Source organism: Trichosurus vulpecula, chromosome 2, assembly GCF_011100635.1.
Source record: "Trichosurus vulpecula isolate mTriVul1 chromosome 2, mTriVul1.pri, whole genome shotgun sequence".
Taxonomy (NCBI): Eukaryota; Metazoa; Chordata; class Mammalia; order Diprotodontia; family Phalangeridae; genus Trichosurus; species Trichosurus vulpecula.
The window spans coordinates 52,734,491-52,758,043 of NC_050574.1; the positions used below are offsets into that span (position 1 = coordinate 52,734,491).

The 23,553-nt window shown below is 41.4% G+C and overlaps 1 protein-coding gene across 2 annotated transcripts in view; it reads right to left on the bottom strand.

Annotated features, from left to right (window-relative positions):
* The window catches only part of TMCO4 (transmembrane and coiled-coil domains 4), a 124,975-nt gene that overhangs the window by 39,465 nt on the left and 61,957 nt on the right, over window positions 1-23,553 (bottom strand). For both annotated transcript variants that reach the window (XM_036746963.1, XM_036746962.1), the window contains exon 11: window positions 17,526-17,610. In XM_036746963.1, coding sequence (XP_036602858.1) covers window positions 17,526-17,610 — 85 coding nt within the window. The remainder of the gene's footprint in view (window positions 1-17,525; window positions 17,611-23,553) is intronic.

Consider the following 23,553-nt stretch of genomic DNA (forward strand, 5'->3'; position numbering starts at 1 on the left):
AACCATTTTGGAAAGCAATTTGGAATTATACAAAATGGAGTAACTAACATGTCCATGTTTTTTCACCCAGAGATTCCATTACTCAACTAAGACCCCCAAGGAAGCCACTGATAAGAAAAAAGGTCCCCATATACACCAAAATATCCATCATGGCATTTTTTTGTGATAGTAATTAATTGTGACAGTAGTTTCTTATTGACCGAGAAATGGCTAAATAAGCTATAGTTATGACATAAATGTAATGGAAAATTACTAACATAAGAAATGATGAATGTAATGAGTACATAGAAGCCTGGGAAGATCTTTATGAACTGATCCAGAGGGAGGAAAGCAGAGCCAAGAAAACAATAATACCTATAATTTAAACGGGAAGAACAACACACACACACAAATCCAAAGTGAATGCTGCAACATTAGAAAGAACAAGCATGGCTCAAAAGAAGGGAGATGAGAAGACATCTTTATCCTTCCCCTTTGAAGAGGGAGGAGGTTGACAATATTGTTCATTGCACATATTTTCAGTCTTTTTCAATATAATGATCAGTTATTTTAAATCTGTTGATTTTTTCCCTTTTCTTTTGTTTTTAAAAATACTATTTGTCATAAGGTGTAGCTTTTAGGGAGGGAAAAAGGAAAAGATACTAGGGAAACAAAAGACATCAATAAAAACTTATTTAAAAAATATGGAATAGTAACATAAAAAAGTAATTAAGTATGCTTATTATTACAAATTGAGCAACAGAATCAGGCTCTAAGATCTTCACAGACTGGAGCAGTGGGTTGACTGTAACAAGATGAAACTCATAGGGATAAATGTAAAGACCCATACTTGGGTTTAAAAAGTCAATAGCAAAAGTACAAGACAGGGGAAGTGTGGCTAGGCATCAGTTCATATGTAGCTCTCTATGAATCTATAGTGTGATTCAAAAACCAAAAAAGTGAACCCAAGCTTAGGCTTTGTTAACAGATGTGTAGCATTTCAACAAGGGAAAGAGGATAGGCATGCTCCCTCTGCCTTGGCCAGGCCATATGTGGCCTGTGTTGCATTTTGGGTACCACGTTTTAAGAGGCAGAGGGATAAGTTGCAGAGTGCTTGAAGGAGGGAGACTAGAAAGGAAGCCATGCTGTATGAGGATCAGCTGAAAGAATTGAGGGTATTACAGAGAAGATGGTGGGAGTCTTTTGATATCTGAGAGAACTCTTGATCTGGGGGAGCTTTTGCTATCTGACTGTTGAAGGTCCATGAATAGGAGTTACATAGAAGCAGTTTTTGGTTCAATGTGAGTCAGAGCTTACTGATAATTGCAGTGGCCCAACAGATGGAAGCAGTTGACTTGTTAGGCAATTAGCTCCTTATCACTGAGATGTTCATACATGTGACTGATGATCACCAGGTGGAGATGACAAAAAGAGGATGTCCTCATGAGAAGTGTGATCAGATGACTTGCATGTTTCTCTTTAGCTTAAATATTCTAGGTTTCCTTGCATACTGACCAAGAGGGAAACTGACTAGACCATGTAATGTGCCCAGATGATGGAGAATGAGAGAGAGTTGAAAATTTTCATCCCAAGGGTTTTGAGTTGAAATGTCTAATTACAGCCAATTACTGAGTCTAGTTGTCCAGATTTGAAATCTTGGAGTCAAATGTGACTCTTCCCTTTCTCTCACCCGCCACAGCCAACAGTAGCCAAAAACGAGCAGTCTTGAACCATAATATCTATTGCATGCATCCCCTTCCCTCCATCGAAGCAGCTACTAGCCTGGTTCCTCATCACTTCTCACCTGGATTACTGCAAAGCCTCCCTGTTGATTTCCCTGCCTCTTTCCACTCCAATCTATTCTTTCCATAGGTACCAAATGAATATTCCCCAAACCAACTCCCTACTCAAAAGTGGCTCCCTATTACCTGTACAACAAAATACAAAAATCCTCAAATTGTCATTTAAAGCCCCCCACAATCTGGCTCCCACCTGCCTTACTACTTTTCATGTTAGTCCCTTTTCTTTTTTCTTTTCTCAATGACCCTTTTTATTTTTTAATTAACTAATTAATCAATTTTTAGTTTTCAAAATTCACTTTTATAAGATTTTGAGTTCTAAATTTTTATGTTAGTCCCTTTTCACACACTCTCTATTCCAGGCAAAGTGGCCTGTTATCTGTTGTCTGAAAAAGAAATTCCATCTTCCTAATGTGGAAATATGTTTAACATGATTGCACACGTACAACCTGTATCAGATTGTTTGCTGTCTTGGGGAAGGGAAAGGGGAGGGAGAGAGGGAGAAAGATTTGGAACTCATAATCTTATAAAAAATGAATGTTTGAAAACTATCTTTACATATAATTGGAAAAAATAAAACACTATTTGCTAAAAAAAAATGAAAAAGAAAAGAAATCCTATCTTTTCCCTTTGTACCTTTGTAGTTATCCATGTCTGGAATATTCTTACTTCTCCCCTCCACCTTGGAGGATCCCTAGCTCTTTCCGAAACACATCTCAGATGCTATCTCCTGCATAAGACCTTTCTTTCTCTCCCTGCCCCCAGTTTATTAGCATTTTCTACCTCTTGATATTACTTTGCATGTATTTGACATTTAATTATGTGCATGCACGTTTGCAGCGATCCTGTACCTCCTCACTGCCCTGTTAATGTTAATTTCCAATTCTTTGTAGACCATAGTATTCCATGCAGATGTGGAATACGGCATGTGCTGCCAGACATCGACACTAATGGAATGTTGGTTTTAAAAAAATATGGGTCTTTGTTTCTAGGAGAATCATGGAAGGAGAATTAAAGAGACCTTTGCAATTTCCTGAAGGCGATCCAGCTAGCTCACCCTCTCTTCTGTTCTATGTTGAGACCAACGCATCGACCATCTTTCTGCCCTCCTAGATATATACACACATACATATGTATGCATATAAATACATACACACACATCTGATTGGACAGGTGGTATAGGCTGTCCATCCAAATCTACATCTAATCCAGGCAAATGAGGGGAGGCTCCAACATAGAACCAAGGAGGAACTTTGAAGATGAGCAGAGTAAAAGACATCATTAGGGAAATGCACGGCAGATGGACTGCTCTTGTGGTAAGGGATGCCGGGTGAATGGCCAGAATGTCTAGGTCAGGGGTGAGGAACCTGAGGCCTTCTAGGTTACAGAACAAATCCTTTTATTAAGGGGATTTGTTCTGTGGCATTTGGATTCAGTCAAAAGGCTACACTTGAGGACCCGGAGGGCACATGTGGCCTTGAGGCTGCACGTTCCCCACCCCTGCTCTAGCGGTACCCTTGTGATGTCAGGAGAAAGCAAGGCAGGCATGTTGAAAAGCCATGAATGAGAGTGCTGCACTGGATGGGGAGGCATGGATAGATTGAGATCTATGGCACTGGAGGGCACTTCCAAATCCATGACATCACAAATCCCTTGGAGTATTTGAGAGCAGACATGCTGGAGCCCCCTGTTAGAATGGAAACTCCCTGAGGGCAGGCACTGTTTCGTTTTCTATCCTTGTCTCCTCAGTGCCTAGCACTGTGCAATAACCATGGCAGACATTCAATAAATATTTGTTCAACTGAACTGAAGGACTTGGGTGACTGTTGGAAGTTTTTCCTGTTCTCCCTTCCTGATACTTTGACTCTTTTATTCTGCCATCTGGGACCAAGCAGAAAAAAGTTGCCTCATTCCCTACTGCCTATAAACATTCCCATTCTCCTGATCCTGAAAAAAAAAACCACCTCACTTGATCCTTTATATCTCTTCTGCTCTTTGTAGCTGAACTCCTCAAATCTCTTTCTCAAACTTCTTTCTGCTCTTTGTAGCTGAACTCCTCCATCTACTTTCTCTCCTCTCCCTCTCTTCTTAAACCCTTACAATTTGGCATCCAGCCTTTATCATTCCAGTGACACTGCTCTCTCCAAAGTTACTAATGATCTCCTAGTTGCCAAATCCAATGGTCTTTTCTCAATCCCTATTCTCCTAGACCTCTCTCCAACCTTTGACAGTGTTGATCTCTCTCTCCTCCTTGATACTTTCTTCTCTCTTAGGTTTTTTTTTGGAGATACCCCTCTCTTCTGGTTCCCCTCCTACCTCTCTGACTGATCCTTCTCATTCTCCTTTTCTGGATCCTCCTCCAGATCACGCCCTCTAACCATAGGTGTACCTCAGGGTTCTGTCCTGGGCCCTCTTCTCTTCTCTCTCTATACTACTTCACTGACTGATCTCATTAGCTCCCATGGATTTAATGACCATTGCTATGCTGATGATTCTCAAATCCTGCCCCAACCTCTCCGCTGATGTCCAATCTTGTATCTCTAACTGCCTTTCAGATATCTCAAACTGAATGTCTAGGAGACTTCTTAGATTCAATATGTCCAAAACAGAACTCATTATTTACTGCCGTACCCCCGCCCCAATCCTTCTCTCCCCACACCCCTCCACCACCTTCCCCTAGAATTGTAAAGAACAACCCCATCATCCCAGTCCCTCAGGCTCTTTCTCACTATCTCTAGGCACGCCCCACTACCCAATACATCCAAGCTGTTTCTAAGGCCTGTGGATTTCATCTCTGTATCATCTCTTGAATATGCCCCCTTCTCTCCTCTGACCCTGCCTCCACTGGTGCAGACCCTCATCCCCTCATACCTGGATTATCATAACAGCTACTGGTGGGGCTGCCTGCCTTAGGTCTCTCCCCACTCCAATCCATCCTCTATTCAGCCACCAAAGTGATTTGCCTAAAGCACAGGTTACTCCCCTACTCAGCAAACTCCAGAGGCTTCCTCCAGGATCAAATACAAAATGCTCCGTTTGAGATTCAAAGCCCTTCCTAACTTAGCCCCCTCCGACCTTTCCAGACTTCTTACTCCTCACTCTCTTTCATGTACTTTTTGATCCAATGACACTGGACTCCTGGATGTTGCAGAAGAAAGGCTCTCCATGTCTTAACTCTGGGCATTTTCTCTGGCTGTCTTCCATGCCTAGAATACTGTCTCTCCTCATTTCTAACTGATGATCTCCCTGGTTCTCTTTAAGTCCTAACTAACATCCTGTTTGATCCCTAGGTTGTCATCATTCATTCATCTAAAAATGCATTTTGATGAGAAAGGTTTTGATGATATTATGAAATTATACAGGAGCCTGTCAGAAGGTAGCCATAACTCTGAGGATCAGTGGGGTCCATGATACAGAAAATAAATACTTTCCAGTTCCCCATCTGCAAGACAGCTTTTTTCTATTTGCATCAACCAACAGGACTTCATTCAATTATTCCCCAAGAAAGAAAATGGAACATCGGAAATGCAAAGTGGTTTTGGGGGCTATCTGAAGAGAGATCTATGAGCCCACCTGGAGTCATTTAGGAAGCCCACCAGGAGGACTGAATTAAAATTATGCACTTTCAAATGGATCAAGGATGTTATTTATCCATGCTGAGAGGAAGCCGTGGGCTCCCATCCCTGCTGATGTAGGCATGGCCAGATGTGACTGCAGCTGGCTCTGATCAATGAGAAGGCACAGAAATCCCCAGGCACCCCTATCTCAGCAGAAGGGAGCCTTCCTCAAAGGATTGTGTGAGCAAGGGCAAAGACAGAGGTGGAAGCGGGGGGGGCGGTGAATGAAGACATAGCTCACCACATACTTTAGAAAGGGGAAGTTATTACATTAGGCCAAGCCAGAGGAAAGGCTAGTGAGCGGATGGAAAGAAACTTGGATTTTATGACTCGGTTCATCTCCCCTGAGATTCATACTTTTGAAGATGGCTGGATGACTGATACCAGATGAGATGCCCAGCTATGGGGTTTTCCCTATTTTGGAAACTCAGCAGAGTACTGACATGGCACTCTCATGATGCCCAGGGCTCTGGACCCCAAACTGTCCTGTGCTGCTAAATGATTCAGGTTCAGCCCCTAAAATGTTACAAGCCTCTTGTTTCTGAGACAGAGTTCAGTAGAGTAGATGAAGCAGCAAAGACACCTGGCTTTGAGATGTGGCTGTGCCACCAGCTAGGTGTGTGCATGTTTGTGGGCCAGCTTGAGCCTCAGTTTCTGTGTCTCTAAACTGGGGATATATAAAACCTTCCAGTGAATTTCCAAGGACAATGTGGGAAAAGCTTTTAGTAAAGCCTAAGTGCTTCAGAAACATGAGCTATGAAAGAGTGTATTTCTTCTTCTTTCTAACAAGAAAGGCGTCCAACTGTGGAAACAATCCATCTTCCACAAACCTGCCAAAGTGGTTCTTTTAAAGGGTACATTTAACCATGTCATTCCCTACTCAATAAACTCTGCCTTTACGATAAACTATTGTCATCTTTGTTTGGGTTCTAAGGCACTTCATGACCTGGCCCTTACCTATCTTTCCAGATTCATTAAGCTTTAATAGCTCAAAGCTGCATTAAGACTTTTGGAACATCCTGTACATTCTCCCCTTCCTGTCCACTGTGGTTCAGCTAGATCGGCCTTCCCGCTCTGCTCCTCCTACATGGCGCTCTAACAGCATCCTGAGCGCTCTTCTCCTCCTCTCTCTACTATCTGACTTGGTGATCTCATCAGCTCTCATGAATTCAATTTTCATTTCTATGCAGGTGATGCTCAGATTTTTATGTACACATCAATACACATGTATGTATATGTGCATGTATATACACATATAAAAGCTCTCTCTGAAATCTATAATATAAGGTGATATGCTATATGCTAATATGTGTATGTATATGTTATGCACACACACACAGATATAATATCCAGCCCTAACCTCTCTCCTGACCCCTTTTCCCTTCTACCTGCTTGACCACTTCTCAGCCTTCTTTACAGAATCCTCATCCATGTCACACCCAATAATTTTGGGTGTCTCCAAACCCAAGTCACTCTGGCTCTCACTGATTGGCCAACAATAGGTCCCAGACCAAGCCTCACTTGGTCATTGATTGGGTTTTGATGGTTCAGAGTGAGCATAAATAGCAATTGTTTTTGTTTTGGCCAGAAACCCTGAGATTTTTTTTTTGACTAGGTAAAAGAGGCCATTTTTTGCCTCATTTCTTACCTAGCCTTAATCAATGAATGGTTGTTGCCTCAAACAAACTAATCCCTGGAAAAGGCCTTAGGAAAAGACCTCCCACTGCATCTAGGGCCATCTCTAGTCATCCTGAGCTATATCTGGCCACTGGACCCAGATGGCTCCGGAGAAGAAAGTGAGGCTGGTGACCTTGCACAGCCCTCCCTGACTGTGATCCAGTTCATTTGCAAGTCATGGCATCACCTTCCTGATGCCGTGGTCCTCTTCGAGAACAAAGGACAAACAATAAACAACAACAACAGTCTTGGGCCCTCTTTTATTTCTATAATCTCTTATTCCACTCCCTCATCACCCACTGCCTCCTAGACACTTGCACCGGATGTCCCTGAGACACCTCCAATTCCACTCAATATCATTTCCCTCAAATCCTTCTTCCATTCATTTCTCCTTTACTGACAAAGGGACTACAATCCTCTCAGTCACCCAGGCTCAGAACCTTCATACCATTTCTCATATGTGCCTCCTTCTCTCCTCTGACACTAGGACTACTCTGGTACAGTCCCATCACCTCATGCCTGGATGACTTCGATAGTCTCTGCTGGCTGGTCTTCCTAGATCAAAACTCTCCCCACTCCAGCCCCTCCTCCTCTCAGCTGTCAGAATGATTGTCCTAAGGTGATTTGACCAAGTCAGTCTCAGTCTCAGTCTCTGTCTCTCTGTCTCTGTCTCTCTGTCTCTGTCTCTCTCTCTCTCTTTCACACACACACACACACACACACACACTTTCTGTCACTTCCAGGGTAAAATCCTTGGTTTGGCATTCAAAGCCCTTTATAACCTGGCTACCTTTCCAATCTTCTTAGCCTACCCTGCCATCCAGTGATACTCCTGGCTGTTTCTTGAAGAAGATGGTCCATCTTCCAACTCCAAGCATTTTCACTGGCTGTCCCCCATGCCTGGAACTCTCTCTTTCTCGGCTTCCCTGGTTTCTTTCGAGTCTCACCTAAAGTCCTCCCTTCTACAAGAAGTTTTTCCTGTGTCCTCCTTAATTTTAGTGCCCTCTCTCTTGAGATGATCTCCAATTTACCCTGTTTATATCCTATTCGTATGTAATACTTTACATGTTGTTCCCCCACCCCCACCCCCGTTAGACTGGGAGCTCCTTGAGGGCAGAGATTGTCTTATGTCTTTCTTTGTATCCCCAGTGCTTAACACACTGTAGGCATTCAATAAATGCTGGTGATTGACTGATTTTCTATATCCCCTTCTCTCCACTCAAAGCCATGGATCTGGTCCAGGCCCTCATCACCTCCTGCCTGACCTCGTCTTGTGGTTGGTCTCCCTGCCTTCCATCCCTCCCCACACCAGGCCATCCTCCACTCAACAGCCAAAGTGATTTTCCTAAAAGCCCAGCTCTGGCCATGTTACTCCTCTATTCAATAAAATGGAGTGGCTCCCTGTCAAACATAAAACCCTCTGTTGGCATTTAAAGCCCTTCATAACCTGCCCCCTTCCTGCCTCTCCAGCCTTTTCACACTTTGCCCCCATCATATACTCTGGGATCCAGGGACCTCATTGTTACTCGAACACACCACTCATCTCCTGACCCCGTGACATCTCCCTGGCTGCCTGGCACACTGTCCTTCCCCACCCCTACCTACTGACTTCCTTAAAGACTCGACTTGACTGCTACCTTCTGCAGGAGTTATTTCCTGATCCTGTGCCTCCCTCCCACCCCAACCTGGCCCTCTGGTCCCTTCCCTTTGAGAGGACCTTCACTCAGCTTCTTCAGCACAGTACGTATCTTGTATGCACAATTATTTCCACAATATCTCCCTAATTAGATGGGGAACTCCTTGAGGGTAGGGACCATACTTTTGCCTTTCTTTGCATCCTCAGCACTCAACCCAATGCCTGGTATACAGCAGGTGCTTAATATATGCTTGTTGATTATTGATGGATTCCATTCTCCACTCCTTTGCACTGGTCATCCTTTATGTCTAGAATACCCTCTCTGCTCATTTCACCTCCTTCCAAACTCAGTTCAAGCACCACTTTCTGCATGAAACCTTTCCTAATTCTCCCCTACCAGCTGTTAGGGCTTTCCTCTCCCTAACTAGTACAGATTACATATATGTGTTGGTGTGTATGCAGATACATATACATACATACACATATAAAATACACCTCTCTATATTCATTAAATGTGTGTGTATATACATATATATAAAGAGAGAGAGAGAGATGGATAGATGGGTAGATGGATGGAGATAGAGAGGGATGGACAGATACATAAATGTATGTAGATAGATGCTTTTTCTTCCTATAGAACATAAATTTCTTGAGAGCAGACTACTTATTTTTTGTATCCCTAGTGCCTAACACAGTGCCTGGCACACAGTAAGCACTTAAGAGGTGAATGTTGATGGACTGATAGGCTGCCTCCGGAGGCAGTTATTTCCAGGAATCCCCAATAATAAGCATTGTTCTGTGGAAAGTTTGTCATTTTCCACTAACATTCTGTAAAGGCAAGTTTTTATAAGGCCTAGAATTATCACTGCAGGGTGAACAAAGGCTTCAGAGGTATAATGGCCCAATGAGTAACATGTAATTTATACTAATTTCCTATAATGGCTTGAATTAAGAATTGGTTCTCTTAGTAAAACAACAGCACAGAAGGTCATAAAGGAATTGGCTGGTGGTTTCTCTCTAGCTTGTGGGGAGAGGAACGAATGACCACGGAAACAGTAGATAGCATTTCATGAATGTATTTCATTGGCTCCTTTAAAGTGATGACTTGTGGGACTGTGCAGAGTGGCTTCAGAGAGCGTTCATTTAAAATATAAGACAAGCTAATAACAATACATGGAAGAATGCCCCAAATCGTTAATAATAAGAGAAGTGCACATTAAAACAATCCTGGGGTTTCATTTGGCATCCAGAAAATTGACAAAGATGACAAAAAGATAGGAAGAGTCAATGTCTGAGGGGTTGTGGGAAGGCACACTGATACATTGTTGGTGGAGCTGTGAACCAATACGGCCATTTTGTCAAACAATTTGGAATTATACAAATAAAGTGACTAAAATATCCATAGCCTCTGACCTTGAGATTCCATTAATGGGCTTACTCCCAGGGTGTGCTGGCAAATGATTTACAACTGGTTCCCTGCCAAGGCACAATACGCTTCTAAGTTTAATCTGCATTATTGTTTTCCAATCACTTTCTTAAGTCTAGACAATCAACAAAACAATAAATTAAACCCTGATCTGTAGCATTTACTGATTTCCTAGGTGCAAAAGCTCACACTGAAAATTTAACGATCGGCTAGTGAGTGGACATGATGCGGTTCTAGCATATCCCTGCTTATACCCCAAGGAGGAGAATGATAAGAAGAAAGTACCCATATGTGCCAAAATATGTACAACAGAAATTTTGTGACAGCAAAGAACTGGAAACAAAGTAGATTCCATTGACTAGAGAATGGCTAAATTGTGGTACATGAACGCAGTGGAGTATTTTTCGTTGTTTTTCAGATGTTTCAGTCAAGTCTGACTCTTTGTAACCCTATTTGGGGCTTTCTTGGCAGATACTGGAGTGGTTTGTCGTTTCCTTCTCCAGTTCTTTTTACAGATGAAGAAAATGAGGCAAATAGAGATAAGTGACTTGGCCAGGGTCACACAATTAGGAAGTGTCTGATGTGGAATTTGAATTCAGGTTTTCTGGCTACAAGCCCAATACTCTATCCAGTGTGCCACCTAGTGGCCCAAATGGAGTATTACTGTGCTGTAAGAAATGATGTATGTGATCAGGTGATGAATACAGAGAAGCATAGGAAGAACTATAAGAACTGATGCAGAGGGAAGTAAGTAGAACCAAGAAAACAATATATACAATGACTACAACAATGTAAATGGAAAGAACAACCACCCACAAAATAAAAGTGAATGTTGCAAAATGAGAAAGAACAAGTATGGCTCAAGAGAAGAGATTTGAGAAGGCACCCCCAACCCCATCCTCTCTGCAGAAGAGGGAGATCCACAAGTGCTGTACACTGTACAAATTTTCAGACTTCTTTCAGTGTATTGATCAGTTACGTTGTTTTTCTTTTATTTCATTTATTTCTTCTTTCTTTTAATCTTAAAAAATACTGTTTGTTAGATGGGATAGTTCTTTGATGGTTTGGGATACCGAGTGGAGGAAACTGTGGTGATGTTAAAGACAGGACAAGTGGCCATTTTTTCAGTAAGAAGCAAGTATCAGGAGATCATTTGTTGTAGATCAAGAACTGGAAGGGATCTTGGAGGTCATCTAGCTCAGGCTCCTCATTTTACAGAGAAGGAAACTGAGGACCTGAGAGGTTAAGCAATTTGTCTACTTCTAGAATAATGACTCAAATAGAAAAGGATCCCTATGGGCCACAATCATATTGTATTTTTATGTATTTTGTCAAACACTTCCCAATGACATTTTCATCTGGTTCTGGCTGGGTCCCATGGAGCCCCACTCATGCCAGTGACCGCCTTGGTCTTGACCCCTCTGGTCTAGAAGGAAATAACAGAGATAGTATTCATATTCAGGTCTTCTGATCCCAAACCCAGAGCTTTTCCCACTGCATCACACTCTCCCTTAAATGAGGTCCCCAACCACTTTGGCAAGAAGTATTTCCTGGGAACTAAAATGCAGCATGGGTGTAGAGGATAGAGAGCTGGTTTCAGAGTTCAAGTAATGACTCTGACACATTCTGGACAAATCACTTAACCTCTCAGTGCTTCTCTCTAATCAATTAACCAACTAGCATTTATTTAGTGCAGGTATAGAGACAAAAATGAAACTGTCTCTTGCCCTCAAGAAACTCATATTCTAATGGAGGAGACATCTCCTACATATGTATATATATATATATATATATATATATATATATATATATATATATATATATATATATATATACATTCAAAATACAAAAAAGTTGAGACAAAGTTAGCTCAAGAGGAAGGTACTGGCAGCAGAGGGGGCCGAAAAAAGTTTCTATCCAGAGAAAGCACTAATAAATAGAAGTATATATGGAATGATTTTACACATACACATACACACACGTGTGTGTATATGTGTGTGTGTGTCTAATGGTAGCCATCTTTGGGGGATGACCTGGATGAAGAGGAGACAGGGAAGGAATGGTCAGACAGGTAGGAAGGAAAAGGCTATTAAGCTACAGAAGAGTTGCTATTCTGCATTAGTAGAGGGGATTTCCTCACGAGGGAGTGCTATACATCAATGAAATCACAGGATTAGAGAAAAAAATGCAGGATGATCAGATGGCTGATAGAATGGAAAGAGTTTTGGATAAGGACTTGGAAGGTCTGGGTTCTTATCCCACACTTTTGCCACTAGCTAGATGTATGATCTTGGGTAAGTAATTTCCCCTCTCTAGGCCTCCATTTCTTCCTCTGCAAAATGTGACAGAACAGCTAGGTGGCGCCATAGTACACAGAACTGGGTTTGAAATCAGGGAGACTCATCTTCCTGAGTTCAAATCCAGGCTCAGACCCTTGCTAGCTGTGTGACCCTGGGTGAGTCACTTCACCCTGTTTGCCTCAGTTTTCTCATCTGTAAAGTGAGCTGGGGAAGGAAATGGCAAACCACTCTAGTTTCTTTGCCAAGGGAGTTCACCGGGACTCACAGGGAGTTGGACATGACTGAAAAACAACTTAAAACCAACAAAAATGGGGATGATAATTCTTGCACTACTACTACTACCACTTGTACTAGAGTGTGTACATGATGGGTGCTGGGCACCAAATCTGGTCTGGCACATAGTGCTAATAAATGCTAGTTGACTGACTATATGATCAACAAATTAAAAATGGACCTTGTTATCTTTCTTCCCTCTTCCCACTCCTCTTCCTAACTTCCCAATTTCCATCAAGGACACCGCAGCCTTTCAATCTTTCAGGTTCACAATCTTAGAGTCGGCAGCGTCTTCCTTTTCCTCCCATGCCCTGTACCGATCCAACTAATAACCAGATTCTGTTGATTCCACCTTCAGGGGACCTCGCACCCCTTGATTTGTCTTTACTTAATTGGCCATGGTACGCCTCATCTTGACTCCTGCAATCGTTGTCTAATGAGTCTTCCTGCCTCTGATCTAGCCTCCAAACCGCTGCCAGGCAGATATTTTTAAAGCACAGTTCCAACCACATCATTCCCCTGCTCAAGAGGCTGAAGTGGCTCCCTACTGCCTGGAGGAGTCAGAAGTCACAGGAGCCAGGGCCCAGGACCATGTCAGTCCGTCACCCTCAGGAAGAAGCAGAGAATAAAAATAGCCAACGTGAAGGAGTGAGTGTTGGAGAGATGACTTGGGTTCAATGGTTAACTCCTCTAATGAGCCCTCTGTCTGGTTCTCTGGTCCATTACTGGCCCATTCATGTTCATAAGCCAATTTTTCTGCTTGTTTCAGCCCTGGAGATTTTGTAATTTGAAAAAACCTGATGCCGTCCTGGCCTAGGCACTCATTCTGTCCTCCATCATTGGGCACAGGAAGACAGAGGCCCCTGTCAGGGGCTGGGATGTGAGGCTTCATCCTATTCCATCATCCCCTCTTCAAGAATCTTCTGTGGCTCCCCATTACCCCTAGGATAAGATACAGACTCCCCAGCCTGGCATTTAAAGCCCTTCACCACTTGGCTCCCATTTACCTTTCTGGTCTTATTTCATATTCTTTCCCTTTAGATACTCACTACCCCAGTCAAGCTGGACTGCTAGCTGTACCCAACAAATGATGTTTCATTTCCCACGTCTGTGGCAGATGTAGTACCTACTCACTTCCACCTCTTGGAAGACTTGGCTTCTCCTAGAGACATCTCTGGTGCCACCTCCTACAGGAGGCCCTTCCTGGTCTCCCCCTGCCACCCTTCTCTCTCTGCCCCAAGTGCCGAGGGCTTGAAATCACTTTGAATGACTTTGTACTCATCTTTAGGCATGTTGCAAACTCCAAGGAGAATGTAACCTCCTTGAGGGCAGGGACTATTCTGGTGTTGGTTTTTGTATCAATCATTTCAGTTGGGTCCAACCCTTCACAACCTCATTTAGGGTTTTCTTGGCAAAGATTCTGGAATGGTTTACCATTTCCTTCTCCAGCTCATTTTACAGATGAGGAAACAGGGGCCAACAGGGTGAAGTGACTCACCCAGGGTCACACAGCTAGTAAGTGTCTGAGGCCAGATTTGAACTCAGGGAGATGAGTCTTTCTGACTCTAGGCCTACTGTGCCACCTTACTGCTCCCAAAGAGGCCCTGAATAAATGTATTGCTGTTGGAATGGCCTCTACAGAGATGACAGAAAGCCTTCCTGGCTGACTCCAGCCTCTAGAGAGCTTTCTCTCTCCTCTATGATCTGGCGGTGCAGTGAACTGTTAGATTTGGAGTCAGAAATCACAGTTAATAATACTAGTCAGCACTTCCATAGCACTTTAAGGTTTGCAAAGCACTTCATAGATAACATCTCAGTTTACTCTCACAACAATCCCTAGAGGTAGGTGCTTTTTATATTCTCAATTTTATAACTGAGGAAACTGGGGCGTACTCTTTCCCCACAGGTGGTGAGTGCCTAGCTTTGTTTAATCACTGGCATGTGTAATGAGAAGAGGACTGGACCTGGAGTCAGGGAATCAGTTAAAATCCCACCTGGGACACTATATGGGACCCTGAGCAAATCACTTAACCTCTGTCTGCTCCAGCTTCCTTGTCTGCAAAGTGGGTTTAATAATAGTGCCTGCCTCCAGGGTTGTGAGGGTCAAATCAGACATTTGTAAGGCATTTTGCAAACCTTAAGGTACTACAGAAATGTTACCTATTAGCTCCCTAAGCCTCGGTTTCCTCATTTGTAAAATAGCAATATTAAGCACTTGTGCCCTCATAGAGTTAATATGAACATTGAATGATATAATGTTCATAAAGAATTTTACAAAGCTCAAAGTGCTGTATAAATGTGAGCTATTAATAGTTGACATTTGTAATAATTAGGGGAACTGATACAAATACATACGGACTAGAGCCTCTCCCTAGGAGATAAGTGCTTAAAGGGTGGGGAACAGGGAGTTTTCTAGGGAAGAAATCTGTGCTATCAATAACCATATGGAACAAAATGCTATAAATCATTAATTACTAGAGCTCTTCTCTAATTATTCATTAAAACAACTCTGAAGCATCACTTCACACACCCATAAGACAGGCAAAGATTACAAAAAAAAGGAAAATGAAAATTGCTAGAAGGGACTGTGAGTGGACGATGGACACATTAATACATTGTTGGTGGAGCTGTGAATTGGTCTGGCTATTCTGGAAAACAATTTGGAGCAATAGCCCAACTGTGTATATTCTTTACCCAGAGACAGGGGGAAAGGACCTATATTTATAGAATTTTATAGCAGCCCTTTTTGTTGTAGCAAAGAACTGAAAACAAAGTCGGTGCCCATCAGTCAGCGAATGGCCAAACATATCATGGTATATAGATGTAAAGGAATGTTATTGCTCTGTAAGAAATTGGGAATATGATAGTGGGGAGAAACCTGAGAAGACTTGTATGAATGAATTCTACATAGAGTGAAATGAGGAGAATCAGGAGAACAATTTACAGGATTACCATAATGAAAATACCACGAAATTACCGAAAACACAACTCGGAAAGATAATGCAGCTTTGAACAAGGCAGTGATTCATTGCGACTTCAGAAGATTTGAGGATGAAACATTCCGCCCACATATTGGCAGAAAAGCGATGGACTAAAGGTGAAGAGTGAGACATGCATTTTCAGATATGCATGGCCAAATGAGTAATTTGTTTTGCACGAGGGAGGGCAGTGCACATAATACTGGACTTGGAATTCAGAAGAACTGAATTTGAATCTTGCCTCAGACACTTACTGGCTATGTGACCCTGAGCAAGTCATTTACCTTTTCTTGGCCTCAGTTTCCTCATTTGTAAAATGGGGATGATAGTAGCACCTACCTCCCAGAATTGTTATGGAGAAAAAAATGCGATAACATACGTACATGGCTATTTAATAAATGCTTATTATTTTTTTACATTAATTATTGTAGTATTTGATAAATAATGTAAATGGTAACTTATTTTGTTTGGATGGAGGTATGAGTGAATGGAATTTAAAGGGTTGCAAAAAAAGATTAAAAGAACGTCAATAAGATATTTAAAAATACACAGAAGAAAACAAAAAAAGATTTCTGAAGGGGACACAAACAAAGCTGTTTTGTTACTACTGTGTTAAATTTAATATATACTTTAAAAACCCTATGGAACCAAAGTTTATTGTTTCATATACACCCTCTTATTTTGTTTTTCTTTGTATACTGAAATTCTTCTATTGATTAATGATGGCTAAGTTCATAATTATAGCAAATATTGTTTTAGGTGGGATATGACATGGCAGCATACACTGCTGGTGGCCAAGTTCTTCAATATCAGCATCGTGCCATAAGAAATTCCATGCTTGCGTTCCCCACGGTGTCCTACGTCCTAAGACCAGGGTGGACTCACAGCATAAATCCCCCAAATGGGTCCCTCCATCTGTACTCCGTATGGACCATAGGCTGCTATTATTTCCTTGTTCCTCCACGCACGTATCATGTTAGATGCTTATCACCGAGCAATCTTTCCAGGTCTAGGGGCTTGAGCTCATCATCACAACTCAGATACATGACTCTTCAGTCCAAATCTCTAAGGCATCATGATTCAGATTCCTTCTAGGATATACTCTGCATCCTGGCTCTAGAGTAACAAAGGAACTGATCGTGGACTATATGCAGACACCAGAGGGAAACAGAGGCATGATGCCACATGGGCATAAGACTGCATTCCCAAGGTGATCATCTTGAACAAACAGAAAATAATGGAAAGGCCACATTAAACCACCACAATGGCTGCTACAAGTTTCTCGAAACCATACCAACTATTTATTTGCACACTGTTCCATGTACTTTACTGTTAATCTCATAAAAGAAGGACTAGTTTGATAAGCGTACTCCAGCACTTCATGCATAACAAATCTAATTTGAAGATCTATTCTCCTGTAACACACAAGGGGCTTTTGAAGCCCTCCTTTGATCCATGGCCCCAGTTGTGTTCCTTCACTCCGATTTCTATCATAAGAGTCACCATTCATGGCCTCTACAACTTTGGGATGCTATGTGAAGTCATAATTCCACCCAAAGAGATTTGGTACCTCCAACTCTACTCAGAAGAGTTCTATCTTTATCAGCCTCCATCTGAACCCCTGGCTTTCAAGAGCAGTTCCAAAATTCCAACCCAAGTTGGTATGGCAACTTGGTATTCATGCTGAAAGGCTGCCTGCCCTGCTACAGGTAAAGAAGTGTCAGTTTCCTTTTTCTCCCTACCTGGGTCCTGCTGTGCCAGCAAAGAAGAGAGCCCCTTTCTGGAGTTTTAGGGGTGGCTTTGGTTATCATCCATCTTCATTTAGCTAAATGGGACTCACCTTTCTCCTGGGCCATCTCTTGCAGACAGAAGTAAATGACTCTTGCTCCCAGGCTGAAGCCGATCAAAGTGACAGGTCGTCTACCCTTGGGAGGAACAAAGATCATGGGTTAGAATATAATCAAAGAATGTTAAATCTGAGAGAGAATTTAGGGCATAGACTTTTGAATCCCAAAGAGACTTTAGAACATGGAGATCATAGTTAGAAGGAACCACTTACAACACAGAATCTTGGGTCTGGAAGACGCTTTAGAACACAGAATGTCCAAGCTGGAAGGGCCTTTACAACACAGAATATTACTTCCCATATACCTTTTAAACCACATTCTCATACTACTCCCTTTACTATAGAATGTTCCAGTCAAATTGGACTACTCTTGTCTCCTAAATATGTCCCCACATTCTCCTGTTTATCACCTACCTTACAGGTGAATACCTTACAGGTGAATGCCTTCCCCTCCCTCCCCTTCCCCTACTCATTCTTCAAGGCCACACTGAAATGTCATCTCCTTCATGGAGCCCTCCTCTCCCAACTGCTGAAAGTATAATCTCCCTACCTTGAACTCTAACCCTTATACTACCTTGTATCTTTAATTTCTATTCCTTAATTTGTGTTTGGTCTCTCCTTCTGGACTGCAAATTCCCTGAGGGGATGGACCAAGTTTTTGTATTCCCTTCCCACTCTCAAAACTTGCTGTTAAAATCCCAATAATCTGAATATGGTAGATGTTTAACTGGGATACTGAAGGTAAATGCTTTGCAAGTGACCTATTATTATTAAAAATGTTCGATGAATGAATGAAATGAATCACAGAATTTTAGAGTTGGAAGAGCAGTCTGGTCCAACTCATATCCCAAAGGAATCTTACTATAACACACCCACTGATCAAAGACCTCCAATGAGGAACACCTCATCACTTCTCCAAGAAGGCCATTCCACTTCTGGACTACTCTGACTAGTATGAAGTTTTCCCTAATATACCTAAATTTTTTCAACTTCTACCCACAGCTGCTGGTTTTGCTGTCTGGGACCAAAGAGAACAAATCTACGTCTCCTTCTCTATGATGGCCCTTCAAAGTTTTGAAGACAGCAATTCCATCCCCCACTGGGTTTCCTCTGCTCCAGACTAAACGTCCCAGACTAAACTTAGTCTCCAGACTAAATTTCTCCAATTGATTATACTCTTCTGGATATTCTCCAATTAACTAATATCTTTCTTAAATTACTTCTCTCTTCTCTGGAAGTTAAGCTGCTCTTAATGTGGCCCAAACATTTCTGGCTACCATAACACACTGTTGACTCATATTGAACTTGTATGCATGTATATGTGTGTGTGTGTGTGTGTGTGTTGTGTGTTCAATCATTTTTTAGTTGTGTCTGACTCTCTGTGACTCCATCTTGGGTTTTCTTGGCAAAGATGCTGAAGGGGTTTGCCGTTTCCTCCTCTAGCTTATTTTACAGATGAGGAAATTGAGGCAAACAGGATGACGTGATTTGACTAGGGTCACCCAGCTAGTAAGTGTCTGCGGTCAGATTTGACCTCAAGAAGCAAGAGTCTTCCTGATTCCAGGGCCAGTGCTCTTTCCACCGTACCACCTACCGGCCCCATATTGAAATTACAGATCACTAAAATCTTCACAGTATTTTCTGCCAAAGTGTTCCTCTGCTTCTAAAGTTGATTTTTTGAACCCAAGTATAAGATTTTACATTTATCCCTACCACATTTCATCTTACTAGATTTGGCCTAGTGCTCTCCTGTTTTAAGAACTTTTCAATACTCATTCTGTTATTCTCTATGTTAACTATCCCTCCCACCTTCAATATGATGAGCCTTTATCTGAGTCATTGATAAAAATGTTAACTAGCATATGGCCACGCACAGAACCCTGAGGCTCTCCACCTCCTATACCAGGCCTACAAGGAACCACTAAAAATTGACTACCTTTGAGTTTGGCCATTTAACCAGTTCTGAACTGATACTTTATCAAGTGCTTTGTTAAAACCTAGGTTATCCATATCTACAATATTTCCCCTTGGCTACCAGTTTAGTAACCTTGTTAAAAAGGGAAATGAATTCTAAAATATATAGAGAACTGAGTCAAATCTATAAGAATACAAATCATTTCCCCCAAATGATAAATGGTCAAAAGATATGAACAAGCAGTTTTCAGATGAAGAAATTAAAACTATCTATACTCACATGAAAAAAATGCTCTAAATCATTACTGAATATGGAATGGAAATGCAAATTAAAACAACTCTGAGGTACCATCTCACATCTATCAGGTTGGCTAACATGACAAAACAGGAAAATGACAAATGTTGGAGAAGATGTGGGAAAATTGGGACACTAATACATTGTTGGTGGAGTTGTGAACTGATCCAACCATTCTGGAGAGCAGTTTGGAACCGTGCCCACTATTAAACTGTGCATATCTTTTGATCCAGCAATACCACTATTAGGTCTGTATCTCAAAGAGATCATAAAAAAGGGAAAAGGACCCACATGTACAAAAGTATTTATAGCAGCTATTTTTGTGATAACCAAGAATTGGAAATTGAGGGGATGCCCATCAATTGAGAAATGGCTGAACAAGTTGTGGTGTATGAATGTAATGGAATACTATTGTGCTATAAGAAATGATAAGCATGTGGACTTCAGAAAAACCTGGAAAGATTTACATGAACAGATGCTGAGTAAAACCAGTAGAAGCAGGAGAAAAGTAACAGCAACGCTGTGTATGATGACTGACTTTGTTAGACTTAACTCTTCTGAGCAATGCAATGCTCTAAGACAATTCCAAAAGACTCATGATGGAAAATGCCATCCACATCCAGAGAAAAAACTATGGATTCTGAATGCAGATTGAAGCAGACTATTTTTTCTCTCTTTTTTTCTTTCTCATGGTTCTGATTCTTCTCTGATTCTTCTTTTACAACATGACTAATGTAGAAATATTTTTTTATATGATAATACATGTAGAGCCCATATCAGATTGCATGCTGTCTTGGGGATAGGGTACGGAAGAAGGGGGGGCGAAATTCAGAACTCCAAATCTTATAAAAGCCAATGTTGAAAACTAAAAATAAACTCAAAAATAAATAAATAAATGAAATAAAAAAGGAAGTGAGGCTAATGTAGCATGACTTGTTCTTGATGAAGCCATGTTGCTCTTTGTAATCACTGTTTCCCTTGTGAGCATACTTGGATGCTCACTAACCATCTTTTTCATGATCCAGTCTAGAATTTCCTTAGCAATCAAAACCAGCTCACTAGCCTGTAGTTTGGAGATTTTTCTTCCTTCTTTTTTATCTTTTTATTTTTTGGAAACTTGGAATATTTGTCTGTCTTCAGGTTCTGTGGTTCTTTCCCTTTTCCCCTTGATGGTTTTTAAAAAGAAGAATATAAAACTATTTATTAACCGTTGTTCACCAGTATTTACAATAAAGTAAGCAATATATAGTTATATAACATTCCAATGATGAAATATTATTTTTGCCTAAATCCTATGGAACCAAGGGACCCAAATAATACAAAGGCTGGTCCTGTGTATTTGAGGGATGCGTTGGGATAAAGAAAGAGAAACATTCATGTCATTAGTATGGAAGACTACAAAATACTGGCAAGTTTGCTTGCCTACTCATGCCTATAGTGATAAAAATGCAAGACTACCGAATATCTACCCTCACTGGAAGAATATTAAGGTTCCAGCAGATGGGGATGTTGTTTACTTTTTGCATTAACAGCACTTGCAGCTTTGAACAAGCAATTACAAGCCTTCTGCATTGATTTTATCACAGAAAAGAGCACTTGATACTAAGGAACTATTAATTTTTCAATAATCAAGAAAAACTCCATGATTAAGACAAGACCTTTTGGCCAGTAACATAAGATGGGACACTTCCACTTTCCAAATCAGGAAGTTCAAGTTTTTTTCTTTGAAAATCAAGGTAAAAATGATCTTTATTTTTAAGCTTTTTTTTTTTAAACAAGTTTTGGCAGCATTTATTCATGTTTCTAACCTAGGACTGAAAATTTTCAGACTGGTGACATCATGAAGTGAGAGCTTGGACTCTGGGATTATGCAAACAAGCTTGGCTGCCCTTTTATAACGAATGGCAGAAAGGGGTTGTTTCACACCCTAACTCTGTCCATCTGAATTACCATCAATGAGGATTTGGAGAGAATGTTTATTTTCCTTAGGTCCGTCTTGTAGAAATCTGGAGTTATTTTCATACCCTGTGTCAATTCAGGGCCCCCATAAGGTGCTCATCACCACCTTAACAGATGCAGGACATTCTTATAACAACTCTTCATTCATCTCGACCAAACCCAACAAGATTTAAAAAGCTTTCTGATCTGTTACTAAGTGGTTAGTGTTTGGACTGCAGAGAGTGCAAATCTGATGGGCTGGCCATGTCATTTGAATGCCAAATGTATGCTTGCTGAAAAGACTATTTTACGGAGAACTCAAACAAGGCAAGCGCTCAAATGGAGGTCAGAAGGGGCAGCTAGGTGGAGCAGTCAGTAGAGCACCGGCCCTGGAGTCAGGAGGACCTGAGTTCAAATCCGGCCTCAGACACTTGTCACATGTACTAGCTGTGTGACCTTGGGCAAGTCACTTAATCCCAATTGCCCTGCCCCCCCCCAAAAAAAAACCCAAAAAAAAAATGGAGGTCAGAAGAAGTGATACAAGGACACTCTCAAGGTCTCTCTGAAGAATTTTGGAACTGACTGCATGGCATGGGAGATGCTGGCAAAGGACAGCCCAGCATGGCATGCCCGCATCAAAGAAGGTGATACGGGCTATGAGCGAAACGGAATTGAAGTAGCTCAAAAGAAACGTGAGGGGGCAGTTGGGTGGCACATTGAGTAGAGCACAGGCCCTGGAGTCAAGAGGACCTGAGTTCAAATCTGGCCTCAGACACTTGACACATTTACTAGCTGTGTGACCTTGGGCAAGTCACTTAACCCCAATTGCCCTGCCTGCCCCCCTCAAAAAAAAAACAAGAAAAGAAATCTGAGGTGTGCAAAATTAGAGACATCTCCACTCTAAGTGTTCATGTGGACTATGTGTGCCCAATCCGTGGTAGGCACTTCTAAGCTTCTGATCAGCCACAGTTGGACACACTGTACTTTGACTAACATAGTGATGTCATTTTTGTCCTCTTCAAAAACGAAGGACAACAACCAGTGTTTGGACACTTCGAGATATAACATTTTCTGTGGTTTAGGAAGAACTGATTCCTAGACTCACCAGAACCAGGTAATAATGGAATCAGTTACCATGATAATAATAATAATTAATAATAATAATAATAATGATGATCATAATGATAGCTAGCAAATGCTATATAGTTCTTTAAGGTTTGCAAAGTACTTTGCAAATATTATATCACTTGATCCTCACAATAACCTTGAGAAGTAGGTGTTATTCCCATTTCATAGATGAGGAAACTGAGGTAGACAGGGGTTAGGTGACTTGCCCAGGGTCACACTGCTAGGAAGTAGCTGAGGCTGGATTTGAACAGAGGACTTCCAGACTCCAGGCCCAGGGTTCCATCCAGTGTGCCACTAGGCCGTCTAAGTTGCCAGAATCAATTTTAGATAGATTTGCCTCTAACGGTACGATGTAACTTCTACTAACAAGCTGGGTTTCAAGAGAATGTCAAAATTCTACTCAGAGAGACAATTCTCTTAGGCAAACTCGGGCATACATGAATTAAACATTTGTTAACATTCAGAATAATGACTGTGAATGATATTAATAAATATTTGTAAAAGTTTTTCTTGAACTTTGAGGAAGTTAATTGTTCCTTAGTATCAATTGCTCTTTTTGTGATAAAGTCCATGCAGAAAACTTGTAGTTGCTTGTTCAAAGCTACAAGTGTTGCTGATGCAAAAAAAATAAAATTAGGTTAAACCCCAAACTTCAAAACAACTCAAACAAAAGAAAAACTTAAAAAACTCATTTCGCTCAGCTCTCACAGAATGTAGATGGTTCCTCACACAACTATTAAATCAAAG